We start from the raw sequence: 19,020 nt of genomic DNA on the forward strand, positions 1-19,020 counted from the left end.
CCAGCTGGATGGGATCTACAGCCTGGACACCAGCTGGATGGGATCTACAGCCTGGACACCAGCTGGATGGGATCTACAGCCTGGACACCAGCTGGCTGCTGGGCACATTCCATTCCTGCTCACAGGGGACAGGAACTCGGAGCACATGGCCCATCACAGCCAAAGATGTCACTATAGGCATTTAGCCCAAGAAGTTCAACATCTCTTCCAACCCAAACCATTCCATGATTCTGTCTTCACTAAGCTGGAGGGAATGGGATGCAGAGCAGCAAGAAAAAGCAAGGCTGCTGCAGGAAGCAGCCTAGCTCAGCGTGAACTTGAGGAAAAGCTCATGCTTGACTAAGCAGCAGGATTCTTCTCCAAGCCTTCCTGTGTCCCAGCAGCCAAGTGGTTACACAAAACTGAAGTGGGAGCCTTTCCAGTTCCTAACGCAGAGAAGAAAATTAAAAATAAATCATTTCCCACCAGCCATTCAGCTTCAACAAAAGCTGGGACACTTCCAGAGCCAGTCCCTGAAAGAGCTGCTGTGTGGTTTCCAACCCCTCACAAAATCAGGGCAAACTTTGCTGCATCTCTGCCCGGCCTCTTCGGGACCAGCCTGGCTTTTCTGGTCCTGCTGCAAATCCAGCATCATCCCAAAGCAGATGATGGGGCATTTCTGCTCTCCTTCCCTCCCAGCCAGCCCTGCCCTGTCTCCTCCTGCTCCAGGGGCTGTGCAGGACGTGGGGCAGAGCAGGGCTGGAGCAGGGAGTGAGTGGCTGTCCTGAACTGCAATCCTGTGGCACTGGAAACTCGCAGTGATGAGCTGGTGCTGCTGGAATTCTGATAAATGAAGGTGATAGCTGTTGGCTGAGTCTGGCCTGCAAAGCAGGGCAGAATGAGATGGCCACAGGGATGGGCTCCTGACTCCCTTCAGCCTCTGTCCCATCTCTCCCACCAAGCCCCAGCTCTGGGGAGGAGATGGAAAGGTCGTGGTTAGCCATGGGTCATGGATGCCTTGGCTTCCCTTAGCCTCTCCTACAGCAATAACAGGATCCTTCCAGCATGAATCCACATTCTTCTACCTACAGGGGCCCTACAGAGCTGGTCTGCTCCAAATCATGGAGCTCCTGCTTAACTGTCTACAACTCAGCAGGGCCCCATTTTGTGTTGTTGTGACCAGACCTGGCTGGATATGTGCCAGGACATCCCCTTTTCTTACCAGACCCATTTTTGTGTGCTAACCCCGCTTACATTTGCGGGAGACTGGGAACACTGGACATGCTCACCCTATTCCCAGGACCTAGGGAGGAGCACTCACTTTGAGAGGGTGCCTCTGAGCCTGCAAAAAGGGCAAAATTTATGAAAATCCACTTATGGGAACCCACATACCACTTTTCAGCCCTTACCTGCTTCAGAGCGCACTTTGCAAAGCAGAAACAGAAGGAAATGAGGAGGGACTTAGGGAATGCCAGCCTGCAGTCCAAGGCAGCCAGGCTGTGCAGTTTTGGGACAGTCAGAGGAGCCCCAGAAGGACCTCTGAACATTCCCCCCATCTCTTGGCCCAGTGCTGCAGTGTGTCCTCTCCCCACAGCTTGATTGAAGCTGTGGCAGCTTCAGAGGCTGAGCTGCACTTTTGTGCTTTCCAGAGCAAACAGAAAATGGTGTTGAGACTCTGGGTTTGGGCTTTGTCCAGGGCTGGTGACCTTTCAGCTGTCTGCTGGAGACAGATGTGGACATTTGCAGCCAGCTGTTCCACCACTGTTTGTCTTGCAGGTTTTCCAAGCTGTGGCATCCCAGCCTGTCTGCTCCTCCCTTTGCTCTTCCACCTTCCCCACACAGGTGGGGAGGCAGCAGGTCATGGGTGAGCTGTAGGGTGGGGGAGACCCCTGCAGCTGGTGTGGGATGAGCTGGGAGTGTGGCAGGAGTTGTCTGCATGACTCCAGAACATGAAGAGCTGCGATCAGAGCCACAGACTGTCACAAACCAATCCTCTGCTTCCTCTGGAGATCCTGGGAAGCCTCAGCCACCCATAACCTGTGTGTGCTTCAAGTGACTGTCGCTGCAAGCAAAAATCAAGCTGTTGGTGTCTTCTTGGGAGTTTCTTGTGGGTTGCTACACCCTCAGCTTGTCTGCAGACTTTGTGTGCACACAGCAGCCCCCAGGAGCAGGGATCCAGTGGAGACACACAAACCTCTTGGGTCAGGAGGCTGCAAGAGGCCTGGATTTCTCCTCCTGGCTGTGCTCAGCTCCCAGTTTTGTCACACTGGAAGCTGATGGGCTCCCCAGCTCAGCAATAGTCTGTGCACATATCCTGCCAATGGTGGTGCTTCTTCTCCAGCAGGAACACGGGCCAAGGAGGAACATGACTAAGGCTTTAACTATTGATTCCTCAGCTCTCCTTCCAGACCACAAACATTCCAGTGAGACTTCACAGAGGGTGAAACAGTAGTACAATGCTTAACAACTGTAGTAGTTTATATGTAATAAAAAATGGTGGGGTTTTTTTTGTTTTGTTTTGTTGGGTTTTTTTTAAAATATAAATAATGTAAGTTACTTAAAGTTAGGAGGGATGGCTGGGACATCACACTTACTACGGTTTGCCAACATTTCTTACTCAGGCTATATCCTAACTGCTTTTAGTTTCCTGTTTTCTGGTTGCATACAGCTGTGCCAAGCTGGAACTACTGGACTGGAATTCAGCTTGGGTGGTTCCTACTGGAGTTTTTGGATGGATGGCAGGGAGGTGGAGAATTTCAGCTCAAAGTCTTTTGGCTGTTTTAAAAAAAATTCACTCAAAACCCCCACGTTATTCATCTCATATTAAGAAAAAGGCCAGCAAAGCTTTGCTGGAAAGATTCCTCCAAAGGTTTGAGCAGTGGCTTGGTGTGACATGTCTCACATGTCTGTATTATACCTTCACTTTGAGAAAGTCAAAATCATGTTAGGTTTCCTGTACTTTTTGAGATCACAGTGTGGTTATGCTCAGGAGAGTGTTGGTAGTTTTGCAAGTAAAATCCTGGAAGATGCTGCTTTGGCTTGGCCCTGCTGTCAGTGCATGGGAACACCAAGTGCCTGGGACTGGTTTTCTCTCCTGGATTTGGTGGGAAAGACATTTCCAGTTTTTCCCTCTTCATTTGGAATGGCAGATGAGCAGCCTAGAGGAGACTTGGCCCACATGTGTGAACCTAAGGACTGTCCCAGGGGCTTGTTTTGCCCTTCCTTGGGAGGGCTCGGCTCCTGCAGGTGGGATTCTGGGCTACAGGAAGCTGATGTGCTGGTGACCCAGGTCAGCCTTTCTCTTGTCAGGCTAGTGGAGAATGAAGCTGAAGGCCTGCAAAGGAGAGGAGAGGGTATAAGCAGATCTCTCTGCAGGCACTGGACACAGACATCTGCTGCCAGGCTGCTCCGTGGGCTCTTTCCAGCCACTGGAAAGCAGCTGGCACAGCTGGACCCTGAGCCACCCATCACCTCTGGCAGCACACAGGCAGTGCTGTCCTGTCTTTCTGTCTCCATCAACTCTCTGCAAGTCTGGCCTGGGAGCTCAGGCAGCTGTCTGTAGGGGACACACCATCTGTGGTGACCTGACATGCTCCCCCAGCCTGGGGTCACCTCAGGGGGACGCATCCCTGTCCATCCCTGCATTGTGTAAAACACTCTGCAAGAGAAACGTTGCTACATCGATCCCTCTGGTAGCTCATATTTGTTTGCATTTAGCTCAAAGACCTTCAAAAGGGCTCTTGTTTGTTGATGGGGCTGAGGAGGAGCTGTTTGGGGGATCAGTCCAAAACTCAGGTATCTCACTCTGTGCATCTCATGGGTGGAATTGGGCATTCTGCAGGCTCACATTGACAAGTTTCTCCTGAAACCTGCAACCACAGAGTCTCTTTCCTCCACTTTAGCTGGCTGGGGGACCTTTGTAAGGAGAGATGTCAGAAGCCCTGTGTAAGGAAAATTCTTGCAAAACCCCAGAGAACCAAAGCATGCTGAGGAAAAAGCACTTGCAGTGCTCTGCCAAGGAGTCATGGGATGGGTCTGGGAACCAGCCTGATGAGGAGCAGCAGCAGGGTGGCAGGACACCAGCAGGATTCTCCTCTCCAGCCTGGGTCTCACTTTCTGTGACCCCTTGTTGCAGGCAGGGGCCGTGCAGGGATCGGGAGCGGCTGGATGTGACAGGGGCGGCGATGCCACGCGCGCTGTGACTGCGAGGGATGCACACGGATGCACGTGGAGAAGAGGTAAAACTGCCAGCACTGCCTCCAGGAGGGACTTGCCCCATCTCAGAGCTGTGGCACCTGCAGCCCTGAAGGGGTGCCTCACCCCATGCAGGGCTCTGAAGCCCCAGCCCACCACAGCCCCCAGCTGTGGGGAGCGGGACATGGAGAGCGGGCTGGATCTGAGGTCCAGGATTGCCTGGGCTGGGGGATGGGAACAAAGTCAGGCAGGAATTGGGGTTCCCTGTGGGATCTGTCCTGCTCAGCAGCAGCTCAGCATGTTCCTCTGTGGATCTGACCTTACCCAGGCCACAGAGGAGGGTTTTGGGTCTGAATCCCACCTCTGCCTTCCTCTGGCATCTCCACAGAGTGAGAGGTGCTCTGTAAGAGCAGCTGCAGTTCTGCACTCCTTGGTAACAAGAACTGGTAGAGCCCTGACCTGGCCAAGCAATTAGTGATTTTACTGCTAATGAAAGCTTTAGCTCAGCAAGTGAGAGAAGCCAGAGTCTTCTGCTGAACCTGGCCACCCTCCTGGCTGCTCAAAGGTGATGGTTCGCTGAGAGGGAAACTGAGGCAGTTGAATGATCTGCTTCAGATGTGAGTTAGGAACCAGGTTAGAGGGAGAAGCCCAAAGTCCTGTCTGCCTGCTGGCACAGACTGACCAGGCTTCCTGTCCAGATGAATTACAACCACATCACCAAATGGTTTGGGTTGAAGGGATAATCCCCCAACACCTGCCATGGCAGGGACACCTTCCGCTGTCCCAGGTTGCTCCAAGCCCCGTCCAACCTGGCTCTGGACACTGCCAGGGATGGGGCAGCCACAGCTGCTCTGGGAAATTGTGCCAGGGCCTCCCCACCCTCACAGGGAAGAATTTCTTCCTAGTCTCTAATGCAGCCCTGCCCTCTGTCAGTGTGAATCCATTTGCCCTTGTCCTCTCACTTTGTGGCCAAAGTCCCTCTCCAGCTCTCTTGGAGTCCCTTTAGGTTCTGGATTGGGCTCTAAGGTCTCCCTGGAGCTTTCTTTCCTCCAGGCTGAAAAGCCCTATGAAGACAGATAATATTTTTAAAATATCTGTGAAGACATATATTGCTTAAAACCAAAATCAGCTGTTACAGTGGCTCAGCCTGGGTGCCAGGGGTGCAGAATACCCCTGCTTCCAGCAGAGATCATTTCTGGTGGCACTTGGCTGCACCTGTGGGAGGGTCATGATGGAGCAAAGCTTTCACAGCACTGTGGAGCTGAGGATGGTGCTTGAAAGACCTTGCAGACTTTGCATCAATGGGTCTATTTGCCAATAAAGTGCCTTTTTGTCAAAAAACTATTTATATCAATGCAAACCAGTGTCCTTCCCTTGCCCTACAGAGAAAGCATCCCAGGGAATATTCAATCAGGACACTTTTGCCAGAGTTTTAGCTGGCAGCTTGTGACACCCTTCAGCAGTGCTCGTGTGTTGGGAGAAGTGGTGCTCTGGCAGGCAAGATGCTCTGCAGAAATGCTAAGTCAGCAGAGAGAATCACACAGGTTGGCACAGCACAGCTGCTTAGAACGGCTGAAAAAGAATAAATCACGCTCATTGCCCGTTTCACCTATTTCTCCTATATCTGGAGGGCAGGGAGTACCAGGGAATCCCAGCAGTGAGTCTGGGAAATGCAGCCATGCCACGTTCGTGTCCCCAGCCCTGGGCACAAACAGCCTGCATGGGACACATCCCGTGTTCTGAGCTCTCTGGGGTTACGGGAGCAGCAGGAAAAGGGTGCCTGGGCCCCCAGTGGTTCAGCACCACAACAGCAGCTTTTCCTCTCCCATCTCACTGCCCTGAGTGAGGAGCCTTCAAAATCACCGAACACCAGAGCAGTCCTTCCCTGCTTTTCCCCTGAGGATGTGAGCTTGGCTGACCTGCCTTTCCGGCAGCCCTTCCCGATGCCCACGCTGTGGTTTCTTTTCCCTTGTAGGTAGTGCCGAGCCTGAGCCGATCCCCCCCGTGAGCGCCGGGACAAGGAGCGGAACATGAGCGAGAGCAGCCCCTTGCCATGTTCTGCCGCAGACGGGAGCGAGCCGCGCTCCCCGGGCTCGCAGCCGGCCCCGCTGTCCTGCGGCGCCGGGGACGAGCAGCCGGGGCAGGCTGCGGAGCCTGCCAGCGGGAGAGCCAGCCCCCGGAGCGATGCTCAGCCCTCCCGAGCCCAGGGGGAGCAGCGGCTCCAACATCTGGGAGCGGTGACGGAGCCAGACGAGAGGCTCGGCGAGCCGGGACGGGGCTCGGGCGCTGGCGGCGCTGCGGACGGGGCAGTGCTGCCCAACGGGGTGGACACTGCGCTGGCCCCGGGCCGGGAGCGGCCGCAGGACGGGGACACACCCGGGCGGAGCAGCCCCGAGCCGGGGGACAGCGGCTCCCCCAGCCTGCAGACAGCGAGCGGGACCCTCAGCAAGGAGAGGTGGCACAGCGTCCTGGGCTCCTCAGAAGCTCTGAGTGCTGACGAGGCAGAGGAGCAGTTCGGGTGAGTAAGGTCGGCTCGGTGCTGGGCTGTGTGTGTTGTTTTCAAGGCTCCTTGGTTCGAGTTACTCTGCTCCGTGTGTAACTCATCAGCTTAAAGAGCTGCAGCTGCTCTCATGGCTGGCTGTGGCTTTCCACTCCTGTTTCTCTTTGGGCTTCTTCTACATTTTTTCCCTGCTTGTAATGTTTTACTCCTTTTACTCTCTGGGCTTCTCACATGGTTTTTTCCTGTTACAAATGTGGAAAGCTGTGATTAGAGCCAGTGTCTGCTCACAGAGTCACTAAAGTGAAGGGGAAGCTTTTGGGATCTCCAGAGGAGCTGGTTGTGCTCAGTTTAGGGGTGTCCCTCTTGCAAGTTGGAGATTCAATTGCAGCACTTATGGCAGAGTTACCTGAGGTAACTTAGGGCAAGTACAACAGCCTGGGGACTCTGGAGAGGCAGGCTTGTCTGGGAGGCTGGTGTGCCCTGGAAGTCCCTGGCAGCATGGATAGTCCCTGGCAGCATGGATAGTCCCTGGCAATCCCTGGGCTAGCAGGTGGCAGCTGTGGATCTGAAAGTGGGCACAGCACTGAGCTTTGCTCTCTGCTGCACCTGTGGCAGGTGTTACCAGCGCCTGGGTGACAGGGACAGCAGTGTGAGACAAAAGGTACAGGAGTCATCCAATTCTCAAGTGCCTGGGACAAACCTGCATGTGTGCAGTGTCCCTCAGTCCTCTCATCTGGCTCACAGGAGAATTCTCCAGGCTGGTGTAGTATCCACAGCTGATTTTATGCCTCTGCAGGTTTCTAGACCTCCATGGGATTCTGCAGGCTGGGGGCTTAGGGGGACTGAAGGTCACTGGGATGAGGAGAGGATGAAGGGGTTCTTCCCCTGCCATTCCTGCAGGAGGGGTATGGATGCTTCCCTTTGCCACCAGAAACCAGCCAGGGCTCTGTGTTGTAGCCACATGGGGCTGATGCCTGCTGTGAATTTTACAGCCCTGCCTTGTGCACCTACCGCAGGGCAGGAGAGATGCTGCAAGCAGGAGGGGCCGAAGAAGAGAGCAGGGGCTGTCCCAGGGGAGTGTGGCCTTCTGAAGAGGAGCTGTGAAGGGACAGGGTGGCCAAGGTGGCCTGGGGATCACCTCCTGGCTCTAGCTCCAAGCAGGCTCTGCGCTGAGCTGCGCGTTCCGAGCACTGTCTGGAGCGTGGGCAGCAGAGCTGGGGAGCCACGCAGGGAGTGGGCTGACAGCAGGCATCCCTCCTGCTTTGTTTCCCTGCTGTTGAACAGGCTTCTTTATAAAAAGTTTGTGGTCAGTTGCGCTCGAGAGCCCCAGGAAGAAGCAGCAGCACTGCTTCAAAAAGCACAACTGAAGGTGCTGCAGAGGAAGCGTCCAGGGCAGGCTGCTGCTGCCCACAGAGCTCGGGGAGCCTGTCCCCAGGCAGGTCCCACGAGCCCCGTGAGCTATGCAGTCAGGCCTTGGATAGCTGCAAGTGTCTCAGGTTTCAGGGGAATCATATTTGCTTGGTAGGTGGCTCCCTGGCAGAGGCTGCGAGTTCAAGAGGAAACTAAGTGTGGTCAGAGAATGCTGCTGCAATCACTGGAAGTGCAATTATTTTAAGGTACTAGGGCATGAATTGGTAGAAGTGGCAGGCTGAGGATCTGGGGATGATGCAACCTGACTGGGGTCTGCATGCAGAGTCCGTGATCTCGTGCTCTGAACATATTCACTTGGATAGCAAATGAGTCTTTTGGGAGGCTGAATGCACAAGGGACAAGTCACACGCTATATTCAAAGCAGAAGGGCAGCTGGAAAACTTCTGGGACACAGCTGAAGTCTGGGAAACCACTTAGTGCCTGCAGATCGGGTTAGCTCACTGTGGTGGAGCTCATCTGTGCTTTGCCCACCTATCTTTAGGGTAAATGACAGGAACGTGTGGCTGGGCCAAGCACAGCGTGGAGCTGCTCTGCCCTGACCACAAGGACTGTCCAGCCCTCCTGGGTCAGTGTGGGTCAGGAAGAACTGACAGATGGACCAAGGCACCAGGAATCTGCTGTCATCCTGCATCACCTCTGAGCTTCCCCATTTTTTTCTTTACTCCTCTTCGAGGAATTGCTGTAATGACCTGTTCTGGGTATAGGAGAGCCTGGTTTAAAAACTGATGTTTTACTAATGAGCAGTCAGCTCTTTGTTCCTGATGACAAATCATTTGTCATCGTCTGCACGTTACTGCTTGTATGATGCATTTTCTCCCTGAATTTTAAAGTATTTCACAAGAAGGTGTTGAGTCTTGCTCTTCCCACTGGAATGGAGAATTAAAGGGGGAAGTCATCCAAGGTCATCTCTCCATGGTAGAGCTGGAGAAAGAACCCATGATTGTCCTCCTGAAGGTAGGTTAGTGCTTCTATGCAGGAATTGGTTGGTAAAAAAAAATCAGGGAAATAGAACCAAAGATTGATTGTTTGTGTTGCAGTCTGCATTAACTGAATCCCTTTTTTTCCTTTCTGGTTTATCCCATGGCATCTACTGTTTGTCAGAGCCCCACTTTCATTTCAATGTGGCTGTGTTGCCTAGAGGTCTTTCACCTTCTCAGAATCCCCCAGCATTGGCCCTGCTGATGTCAGGGAGGTCACAGCTCTGCAGTCCAACTGCAAGATCCACCAGGGAATGATAATCTCAACTTTCAGCCCCATGAACTCATGGAAAAAGAGCAAAATTTTTACCAGAGAAATCCCCACCTTTTGCTTGTAGACACACTCAGCACCTGCAGTTTTGGGACTGCGGCTTTTGCCCACACATTTCCTCCCATGGCAACATATAGCTGTCAAAAAATTCACATTCCATCAAATAAAGTTTCAGAAAAACTTTGCAGAAAGACTGCAGTGCAGAGGCAAGAAAGTCCTGGTTTCCATCATGTCCTTCTCTGGCAGGATCCACTCTCCACCAACACAGCAAACTTGTGATGGCAAATTGAACATGAGACAGCGGTGTCCTGGAAGCTGGGAGGGACAACCATGGCCAGCTGGGCCAGGAAGGGCATTGTCCCACTCTGCTCTGAGCTGGGGTGGCCTCACCTCGAGCCCTGGGGCAGTTCTGGGCACCACAATATGAGAAAGATCTCAAGCTGTTAGGAAGTGTCCATGGGAGGGACACGGGGACGGTGAAGGGCCGTCAGGGACAAGTATAGGGCTGGAATGTATGAGGTCTGTGGTGTGAGCAGGTAATAGAGGTGATTCTGTATGGGTACTGAAAGAACAGAGATGTCTTCCTTGGGACTATGGCTATGTGGGACCTGCTAAGTAATAACCACGAGGTTATTCTGGCACTGGATCCAGGTGTTGTATGCAAAAGTCTCCAGTTTGGAGGTCTGGCTTTTACCAGAACATGACAAAATGAAGGGCTGGCTGGGCCTCTGGGGTCGCTCATCACAAAACTGGCTTTTTTCAGCTCTAGAATCTTGTAACAAATTTGGGAACCAAGTAGGTTATACCACAGGAAGATCCCAAGGGCCATTATCACAGCAGCCTCTTCTCTCACCTCCCAGCTCCAAGCGGAACACGGCCAGAATTGCCTTGACAGTATTTTCTACATTTCTCCTTTCGCTCCAGGTTTGCTTCTGGAGATGCCAAGCTGAGCTGCAGTGATGATGACAGGGAGCATTTCCAGTTCAAAGACATCAGGGATGGCTTCAGCTCGACCTTCGAGAAGATCGTTGAGTCTGACCTTATGAAGGGGACGTACTACAGCAGCCTGGACTCTCTGGACGTGCTCTCCCTCACAGACGAGACAGACAGCTGTGTCAGTTTTGAGGCACCTCTCACCCCACTGATCCAGCAAAGGGCCAAGGAGAGCCCCGAGCTCTTGGAGCAGAAACTGGCAGCCCAGCAGAGAGAAGCCCTTCACCACATGGCTGCGGATAAGCAAGAGCAGGCGGCAGCCAAGCCAGCGGAGGGGGATTTTGGGAGCCCTCTCAGACACTCAATTACCAGCAGCAGGTCAGAGAACGTGCTGAGCCGGCTGTCCTTGAAGAGTATTCCAAATGGGTTCCACGTGGAAGGCTCAGAGGAAGATGCCACCAAGATCATTAACTCCATCAGGTAAGGCAGGGAGTTTCTTGGACCGTGACTCCTTTTCTTATGAGATCCCAGTCCAGGGGCAAGGCTTGGTGGATGTGATTGAGTTGGAACTGCTCTGTCACCCCTTGTGCTTCCTTGCATGTATTGTTGTGCCAGAAAGGCCAAACATCAGCAGGAAAACTTTTACCTGCACCTGCAAAGCCCTTGGCAGGTTGGGGACGATCAGGTGCCATCCCAAATGCCTCTGATGTGCAGGGAAACCTCAAAGCTTCCCTCACAGAAACCTCCCCAAAGGTTCTTCTGCAGGCAACAAGGAGATCAGCAGAGACTTCATCCTCTGGACCAGTTCAGACCCAAACCATCACCCCTGGGAGGCAGCAGCTCATCTGCAGGGGGTTCCCTGCGTGAGGAAGCCAGGTGATGAGCAACCAGGTCAGGGGAGAGCTGGAGCGATTGTATGCCCAGCCATCAGGCCAGCAGTGAGTCACACTGCTCAAAAATGGTGCTGTAAGTGGCTTTGGGCAGGAAAACAAAGGGCTGTATCCACACCTACGTGCTCAGAGTGTTGTCTGTGGCACAGCTGGCCACAAGGCAGTAAAAACTGGTCTGGTGCCAGTCCCACTGACATGATTTATACAAGTGCAGTTTCTCATCCTCAGCAAATAACCCAAAGTGAAAAGCACAGCATCTATCCCTAAGATTTCCAGGATGTCCATGGCTTGGAAAGAGCTTGGGAATCCCAGTAGGGAGAGAGGAAGCTTAAAAGGTGTTGAGGCTGCTTGCTTTGATGCATTCTCATTTCTCAGGGGGAAGCTGCCCTCCCTCCAACCTTTTCTACCAATTTCCAATTAGGCTGCTCTATTTAATTGGAGCTGCAATGAAGGTGGGTTTGTCCAACATCCAGTTCACAGCCATATTGCTGGTTTTTTCCATGTGTCTTTTTTTTTGTTTGTTTTTTGTGAGGGCGAGAAGAAAACAAAATGTGGCGTTTTCTGTGGCTTTCAGCGGGTCTCGCTGCGGCTCCTTGAATGTTTCTTGTCTCTGCACAGCGACGCCAGCCTGAAGGACACCCTGTCAGACTCGGACTCAGACATGGGCAGCACGGAGCAGCTGGACCAGGGCAGCACAGACACCCTGGCCAACGGCTGCAGGGCGGACAGCGAGGCTGCCAAGAGGTTGGCCAAGCGCCTCTACAACCTCGAGGGCTTCAAGCGCTGCGACGTGGCCCGACAGCTCGGGAAAAAGTACGTGGGAGCCAGCCCTGGGAGGGGTGGCAGAGACACGGGGCTGGGGAGCACTGGGAGGGCAGGAAAAGGCAGGAAAAGGCAGGAAGGGCCAGGCCTGTGTGCTGCATGGAGTCAGGGCTGATCCTCCTCAATGCCCTTAAAATAAGAATCCTACAAGCTGCCTGGAGCGTTGGGCAGTAAATGTCACAAGCTGCTGGCCAGCAGAACCAAAAGCTTCCTGCCTTTGGGAAGAGCCCAGTAAGATTAAAGCAATCCCCAGGCTGAAGGGTTTGGGAGTCAGATCTGCTGCTGCCCTGGGCTCCCTGCCACTCCCCTGGTTTTTCATGTCTGCACCCCAAAGTGTTCTTGCTGCAGAGCCTCCCAACCCTGTACCAGGGCAGGAAGGGTTTGCTGGAGAGCCAGGGGCACACAGGGAGGTCCAGGCTCTTCAGCTGGTAGATTTGCCTGGGTGAGGCAGAAGGGAAATCAAAAAATATTCAAAAGTGGGAGAGTTACAGAGATTTCTAAGAGACAGAGTAACAGTAACAAGTGTAGCAGTAACAGATTATTTTAGGATGCCAGTGGGTGTGAAGGCACCAATCCCCATCATCCTTAGCCTGGATCAGATATAACCTATGTTGCTGGGATTTATTTTATTTTATTTTTTGTCCTTGGAATGTCTCCCCCCTGCCCAGACCAGCAGAGCACACATGTCCCTCAGCAAATAGCCACACTTTCAGCACCAAGGCTTGTGTGTGATTCCCAGCTTAGTGCTGGGACAGAAGGAGCCCAGGAATTGTCTCCTAGAGAGGCTCTTGGCATCACCTGGCAACGTCCTCATTCTCCTCCTTTGCTGAGGTTCTTGTAGCAGGTGCATTGCTGGTTGCTCTTGCCTCAGGTGTGTAACATCCTTCTCCTTTCTTTCAAATTTGCCATGGCAGCTCACTGAGGGGGCAAGTTTCAAGCACTGGGTTTCTGAGTCTGTCCCTTTGCTATTTCCTGCAGTCCTCACTCACGCCTGCGACCCTCCCGCCTTGGGAGGATGTTTGGTGACCCACATCTGGGAATTCACACAGCCTTTGAAATAAAAGCTTTGTTTTGATCAGCTGGGTTTTGACATCTGAACCATTTCCTGACATGAGACCTAAATAGAGCTGCAGACTCTTGGATCACGCAGGTGGATTGGCAGAGCAGAAAAAGGAAATAGGGTGAAGATAGTTATTTATAGGTATTAATATAGGTATTAAGTCACATTGTCTTAAGTGAGCAAGACTAAGACCAACCTATAGTGCTGGGAGCAGGCTAAGTTTAAGTGATGCTTTCAGGCCAGCTCTGTTTAGGAGAGCTGTGCAAAAAGTGAAATCTCATTTTACTACTTCTTTTTTCTTTGTGATAATTGGCAATTTTCTAAAAGAAAAAACACAGAAAGTAAACCAAAGCCAAAAGTATTCATCATTGTCAAACAGGCAGAAAAGGCTCAACAAGCAAGGTTGGATATCTTCCCACAGTTTGTTTCCATCTGCCTCAGTTCTGTGAAATTAACCTAAAACCCAGGAATTACCATTGTCCCACTGAAAGGTAAATGTTTGGGCAGCTGAACTCTCCATGGAAGACTCTTGTTCCAGCATTGCTCCGTGGCCCTGCCAGCTCCATCAGTGCCCACAGTCACATCTTGTGCTGGGTGGAGGTTGAACTGTCCCAGGCTGTGAAGGTGGCAGTGCCAGGCACTTCCTTGTGGGGTTTCCAGAACTTTGCTCCCCAAATGCCTGTGGCAGCAGCCCAGGACAGTTCCAGCATGGCAGTGCCCTGGGATCTGTCAGGGTCCCAGCCATGGGCAGCACCACGTGGGCACGAGGCCTGGTTTGTCCTCCAGAGGTGAGATTTGACTCACACAAGCTTCTTATGGCTCTGAAGTGACCCAGGTGATGCAAAAAGGAGCCCAGCCCTGCAGGGCAGTGGGATTCAGGCTGTAAATCACAAATCTTTCCGTATCCAGACACATGGGAATGGACTGGGAGGAAAGGCCATGGCTCCTGTGTCCCCCTGGGGTGGCTTGTGACCCAGCAGCTCTGCCAGAACTCCTGGTGCCTGGACCCTCCCCAAGCAGGCAGAGGGAGGGAGCATCAAACTGGGGTGTAAGGTGAGAGGAGGTCTGTAGAGGCTGAAAGGGCAGTGCCAGAGGATGCCAAGCATGTCCCCACAGGAAATACCGTGCAGGCCCACCAGGCAGGGCATGGCAGGAATGTCCCCATGGGAAATGCCTGGCTCTCCTCGTAGGAATGTCTCTGTCGTCATGGTGGAAGTGTCACCCATTCCTGCAGGAAGGGCTGGCACTGGCACAGACAGGAGGATAACTCCTGAGTGAGGAAACCAGAGCAAACACAAAAGTCCATCTTAGGGTGGGATACGGCCTTGTTCTGGCCACTGTTGTTATCCCACAGCCTGGGTGTGTTCACTGGCTCTGGAGCTCAGGGAGAAGAGTCCCATCCATGCCCCTGAGTCCCTGGAGACACAGGAGTTTATTGTTTGCAGGGGTCTGGCTGCCTTCTGGTGTCTTGTGACTGTCCAGTTCCCTTGGCAGAGCCAGCAGCCCCTGCCTGGAGCTCACTGAGCTCTCCTGCTGCAGCACCCACCTGCCACAGGAGCACGGGGCTCTGCTCAGGGGGTGGGAAGGGAGCAGGAATATTTCAGTGGGAGAAGGGGACACATCCAGCACTGGGAGAGAACCAGGTGTTGGAGGAGCACAAGATATCCCCATGGCCTCCTCCTGGCTGGTGTGGGAGCAGGCTCTGCCTGGCCAGCAGCACAACTCGGGTGCAGCAGGGCAGGTGTCTCATTCCCAGGTGTCTGGGGCTGGCTGTGGGTGCATCAGGGAGGTTTTCCAGCAGCATTGCAGGCCAGGAGCAAGTGTCCCTGTGTCTGAGATGGTGTCTGCAGTGTCTTGCTGGGATTGGGCTGGCCAGCAGGCAGCATTCTGCTGTTCCTCTTGTGGGCAGTGTCTTCTTCCCTGACAAAGGGGCTGACCACTCTCTCTTTAATTACAGTAATGAATTTAGCAAGCTGGTGGCAGAGGAGTATCTCAGCTTCTTTGACTTCACTGGCCTGACCCTTGACAAAGCACTCAGGTGAGCTCTGGGATGGAGAGAGTGGTGGGATTTTGGGGTTTCCTCCAGGCTTCCCAGCACTGTGTGAGCCATCCCTGTGTCAGGAGCAGGGACTGGGGGGAGATCCAGGCTGTCATTCAATCTTTGGCGTCACATTTGGCACAAGGGTCTGCCTCCAAAAGTGGGCTTCAACAGGAGGGCCCAGATCCTGCTTCTCTGGGGTGGAGAGCAGCTCTCCCAGGAACCCCATCCCATACAGAACCAGAGCAAGTGGGAGCAGGTTTTTCCCTTGGGATGGGCCACCCATCCTGGTGCCATCACGCCCGAGGTGGATCAGATCCCAGCTGGCAGCACATTGCCCTGCACAGCTCCATGGATCCCTTCCCCTCTGCAGGGTGTGGGGCTGGGGAGAGGATAAATGACCCTTTTCCATCCTCCACCTTAGCCAGCAGCACATCTCTAAGCATCCCTTTCTCTGTGCAGGACGTTCTTGAAGGCGTTCCCGCTGATGGGAGAGACGCAGGAGCGGGAGCGGGTGCTGATCCATTTCTCCCGGCGCTACTGCCAGTGCAACCCCGAAGAGAGCACCTCTGAAGGTACTGCTTCCTTTCCTCTGGGCACCTGTGCACAGAGCTGGACTGCAAAACCAGCCACCCACAGCCAGGCAGACACGGCTGCAGCTTCTCCCTTTCCCAGGGATCCTGCCCTGCTCGTTATCCCTGCCCTGGGAGGGGCTGGGGGTGCTGGGTGCTGACAGATCCCCCCAAAACAGAGCCAGAGCAGTCCCCATGTGCCAGCTCACAGAACTGAGGTGCAAACACATTCTGGCACGTGGACTGCTCCTTGAAGGACCTCACCAAAGGGCTAGAGAGCACCAGGGAGGAGGCAGGGACTGGAATATTACTTTCACAAGCAGCTGCTTTGGGTTTTGGTCTTTTAAAGGAAAACTTCTGTGAAGCCAGTTTTATGGTGGTTGTTTTAGGAAAAGGTAAAGTCTGGGGAAAAAGAGGATGTCTTTGGGTTTTTTTTGTGTTGTTTTGTTTTTTTGTTAAATCTCACACAGCTGAAGGGAGCAGATATTCTTTAAGGTCCCCAGACACAGCAACTGGCCTTGGTTTTGCAATAGCTGGGCTGCCAAGAACAACAAACAGCAGAGCTGCATTAAAGGGGAGCAGTCAGCCCCAGCTGTGTGACTGTTGTGTGTTTCAGATGGGATTCATACACTCACCTGTGCCCTGATGCTGCTGAACACAGACCTCCATGGCCATGTAAGTAGCCCATGGAGGATGGTCCATCCTTTACTCCTTCCCAGGGCAGAGCTGCTCCCTGATGCTGAGTGTGTTGCTGGACAGCTGAGCTGGGCTGGCAGAGAGTTCTCTGACCTGCTCCAGGTGGAATTTTGGCTGCCAGTCCACAGCAGAGTGTCACTGCACACTCAGAGGTGCATGTCCTGCTGACATCAGTTTCCCTGTGCAGGGACAGGCAGCGCTGCTTCCTCTGCTGCTGCCCAGCTCATTCTGCCCCAGGAGCTCCCAGTGAGGTCTTCCCTGCCAGGGAAGGGCTGCTCCCTCTTGGGGTGCAGACACCTCTCCCCAAAAACTGCTACAAGGGGGCCAGTGGGTTTACACAGGTCTAGATTTGATCTTTCCTTCCCAAAACATGAAGTGAGCTCCAGCTCTTCCTTTTCCCCAAGATGTAACAGGCAGAGTTTCATAGCAGAGATGCCTTGGGATGAAGAGCAGAGTGAGCAGAGCTCAGTGCCCAAAAGAGTGGTTGGAAACAGCAGAAGCTGTGAGAAAATCTCTCACCACCTTTTAGAGTCTCCCAGTAACCTGTCTGCACACAGTGGGATAGTGGTGGGATCAGTCTCACAGAGCATTCATCCTCCAGCCAAAATGGTTGGAGCCAAGGAATTATTTCCATCAAATCATTTCCTGCACCAGCAAAAGCAGCATTGTGGCAAAAGGCAAACTATGTGACTTCAACCCAAAATAATCTTATTTTGTCTAGTTTTTTTAAGTTAAAAAAAAAAAAATCCAAAATATGCCTCTGGGAAGATAGACATAATTAGAGACAAAAACACCCAACTTAAACCTCAAAAACCCTGCCATTTCTATTCTTCATTGACAAGCTGGCTCAGAGGCCTGGTAAGAAGAAATGTTCTCATGATATCTAGGCAGAGAAAAAATAGCTTTCTTTTGACCAGGTGTGCAAATGCCTGAGCTTTTCTTTGAAAAAAATCTTCTCTTTATTTTTCTGCATGTGTAACATTAATTTCTTTTTCTCCTTTTCCTCTTTTTTTTTTTTATTTTTATTTTTTTTTAAATTTCCTTCTGCTCCTGGAACCTCTCTTTCTGCTCTTTAACCCTTTACCAGGTGGTAAGTGCAGTCCTTCTAGTGTTTTGCTTTAAAGCACTGGCATTTTACTTTTTTTGTGTTAAAAACAGTAAGGAATTTTGTTTGTCTGGAATCCTAAGTGATTGTGCAGTGTTCTTCCCTACTTAGCAAGCCATTAGCAGCTGATATCATCACATGAAATGCTCCTGGTGTACTCCATGAACTGTGGTGTACCCGGGATTGTGTGATTTGGTCTCCCACCCCTCCCTGTCAGAGATGCTGCCATGATATTCCATGTCACTTTTGATTTTATTTTCCTTTTTAATGTGGTGTGTGTGTTGCAGTGTTTCACTGTGCATTGCTGGATGGGAAATGCCCTTGCTGAGGACAGAGGGCTAGATGTGTGTCTGTAAAAGTGTCACAGCACTGCCTCTGCCATGCTCCAGTCCATCATTCCAGCAAAGACACCGAGGTTTAGAGCAGGAGATTTGCACCTGGCTGTAGCACTTGTGATTTTCTACTCAGGTGCACTCAGACCCCATTTCCAAACCACCCAGAAAACTTTAAAGTGAGACATTCCCACCTGGAGCTGGTTTTAAAAGACAGCAGGTCACCAAGCATTCCAAGACTGATGCCTTGGAGTGGCTACCTAGGACAGAGGTTAGACAAACTTAAGATAATAAAAGCAGGTATTTATTGAAGGCCTTCAATAGGTGCACCTTGGGCAGTCAGAAGCCTCAGGGGGGACACACCCAAGATGGATGATGGTCTCCAGTTTTTCACACAATTAAAAGTTTGGTTCATTTACATATCAGGGGTTAATCCTCCAGTTACAACTTCCAGGTAATGAAGTAATTTACTCCAAGTTTCACCCCCCCAGTTCACTGTTTACATCTCTCAGGGCCTGAGGCAGTGAGGTGTCCTTGAGTTTCAGGCCCAGAGAGGAATTGTTTTGTCTCAGTAACATGTGAGAACAGCAGCTGACAGCCTATGGAGTTTTAGAGTTATACACTAAAGCAGGACAGGATCTGAGAAATATAAAAGCTAAAATCCTAAGACATCAAGACTATACACATAGGATTATCCAAGTTGCTGCAACTTTCTGCCTTGCTCTGCTGGTGCTGTTTGAGCTCCAGGAGATTTTATGGCAAAGGAAGCAGTGCCCTGCCCCATCTCTGCCCGGGAGACCAAGCTTAGGGATGTGTCCTTTCCCACTGTCACGGTGACAGATCAACACCTCTGCATCACCAGCACTCATGGGTGCCTTTTGGTCCTTTAGGAAAGGCCACCTGCTGGAGTAATGATGGGATTTGTTCAACAAGCAGAGCACCAATGGGATCCTGGGCAGGCCCTAGCTCCATTTGTCCATCCCTGTTAATCTTCCAGCCCCTGTGGTAGAGTCCAGACTCCGGGCTCGGTGTCAGCAGCAGTGCTGTGTGAGCAGCACTGGGAGGGCTGGGGAGCTCCGAGGTGTGAGCAGCCCCTGGCATCACCTGCAGAGTGCCACCAGTCTGCCCACAGCAGGTTTGTGTGGCCCAGGGCTCACTGGTACCCCCAATTTACAGGCTGGTTCCTTGCAGGGGCGGGATTTTATTCCTGCAACCTAGAA

The 19,020-nt window shown here is 52.4% G+C and overlaps 1 protein-coding gene across 1 annotated transcript in view; it reads left to right on the forward strand.

Annotated features, from left to right (window-relative positions):
• Nucleotides 1-19,020, forward strand: part of PSD2 (pleckstrin and Sec7 domain containing 2) — a 53,504-nt gene that overhangs the window by 14,104 nt on the left and 20,380 nt on the right. Inside the window, exons 2-8 of the mRNA XM_015642301.3 lie at nt 4,115-4,217; nt 6,149-6,691; nt 10,277-10,765; nt 11,794-11,988; nt 15,015-15,095; nt 15,558-15,670; nt 16,284-16,342. Coding sequence (XP_015497787.1) covers nt 6,204-6,691; nt 10,277-10,765; nt 11,794-11,988; nt 15,015-15,095; nt 15,558-15,670; nt 16,284-16,342 — 1,425 coding nt within the window. The 5' untranslated portion in view covers nt 4,115-4,217; nt 6,149-6,203. The remainder of the gene's footprint in view (nt 1-4,114; nt 4,218-6,148; nt 6,692-10,276; nt 10,766-11,793; nt 11,989-15,014; nt 15,096-15,557; nt 15,671-16,283; nt 16,343-19,020) is intronic.

This window comes from Parus major, chromosome 13 (assembly GCF_001522545.3).
Source record: "Parus major isolate Abel chromosome 13, Parus_major1.1, whole genome shotgun sequence".
In the NCBI taxonomy this organism is placed as follows: domain Eukaryota; kingdom Metazoa; phylum Chordata; class Aves; order Passeriformes; family Paridae; genus Parus; species Parus major.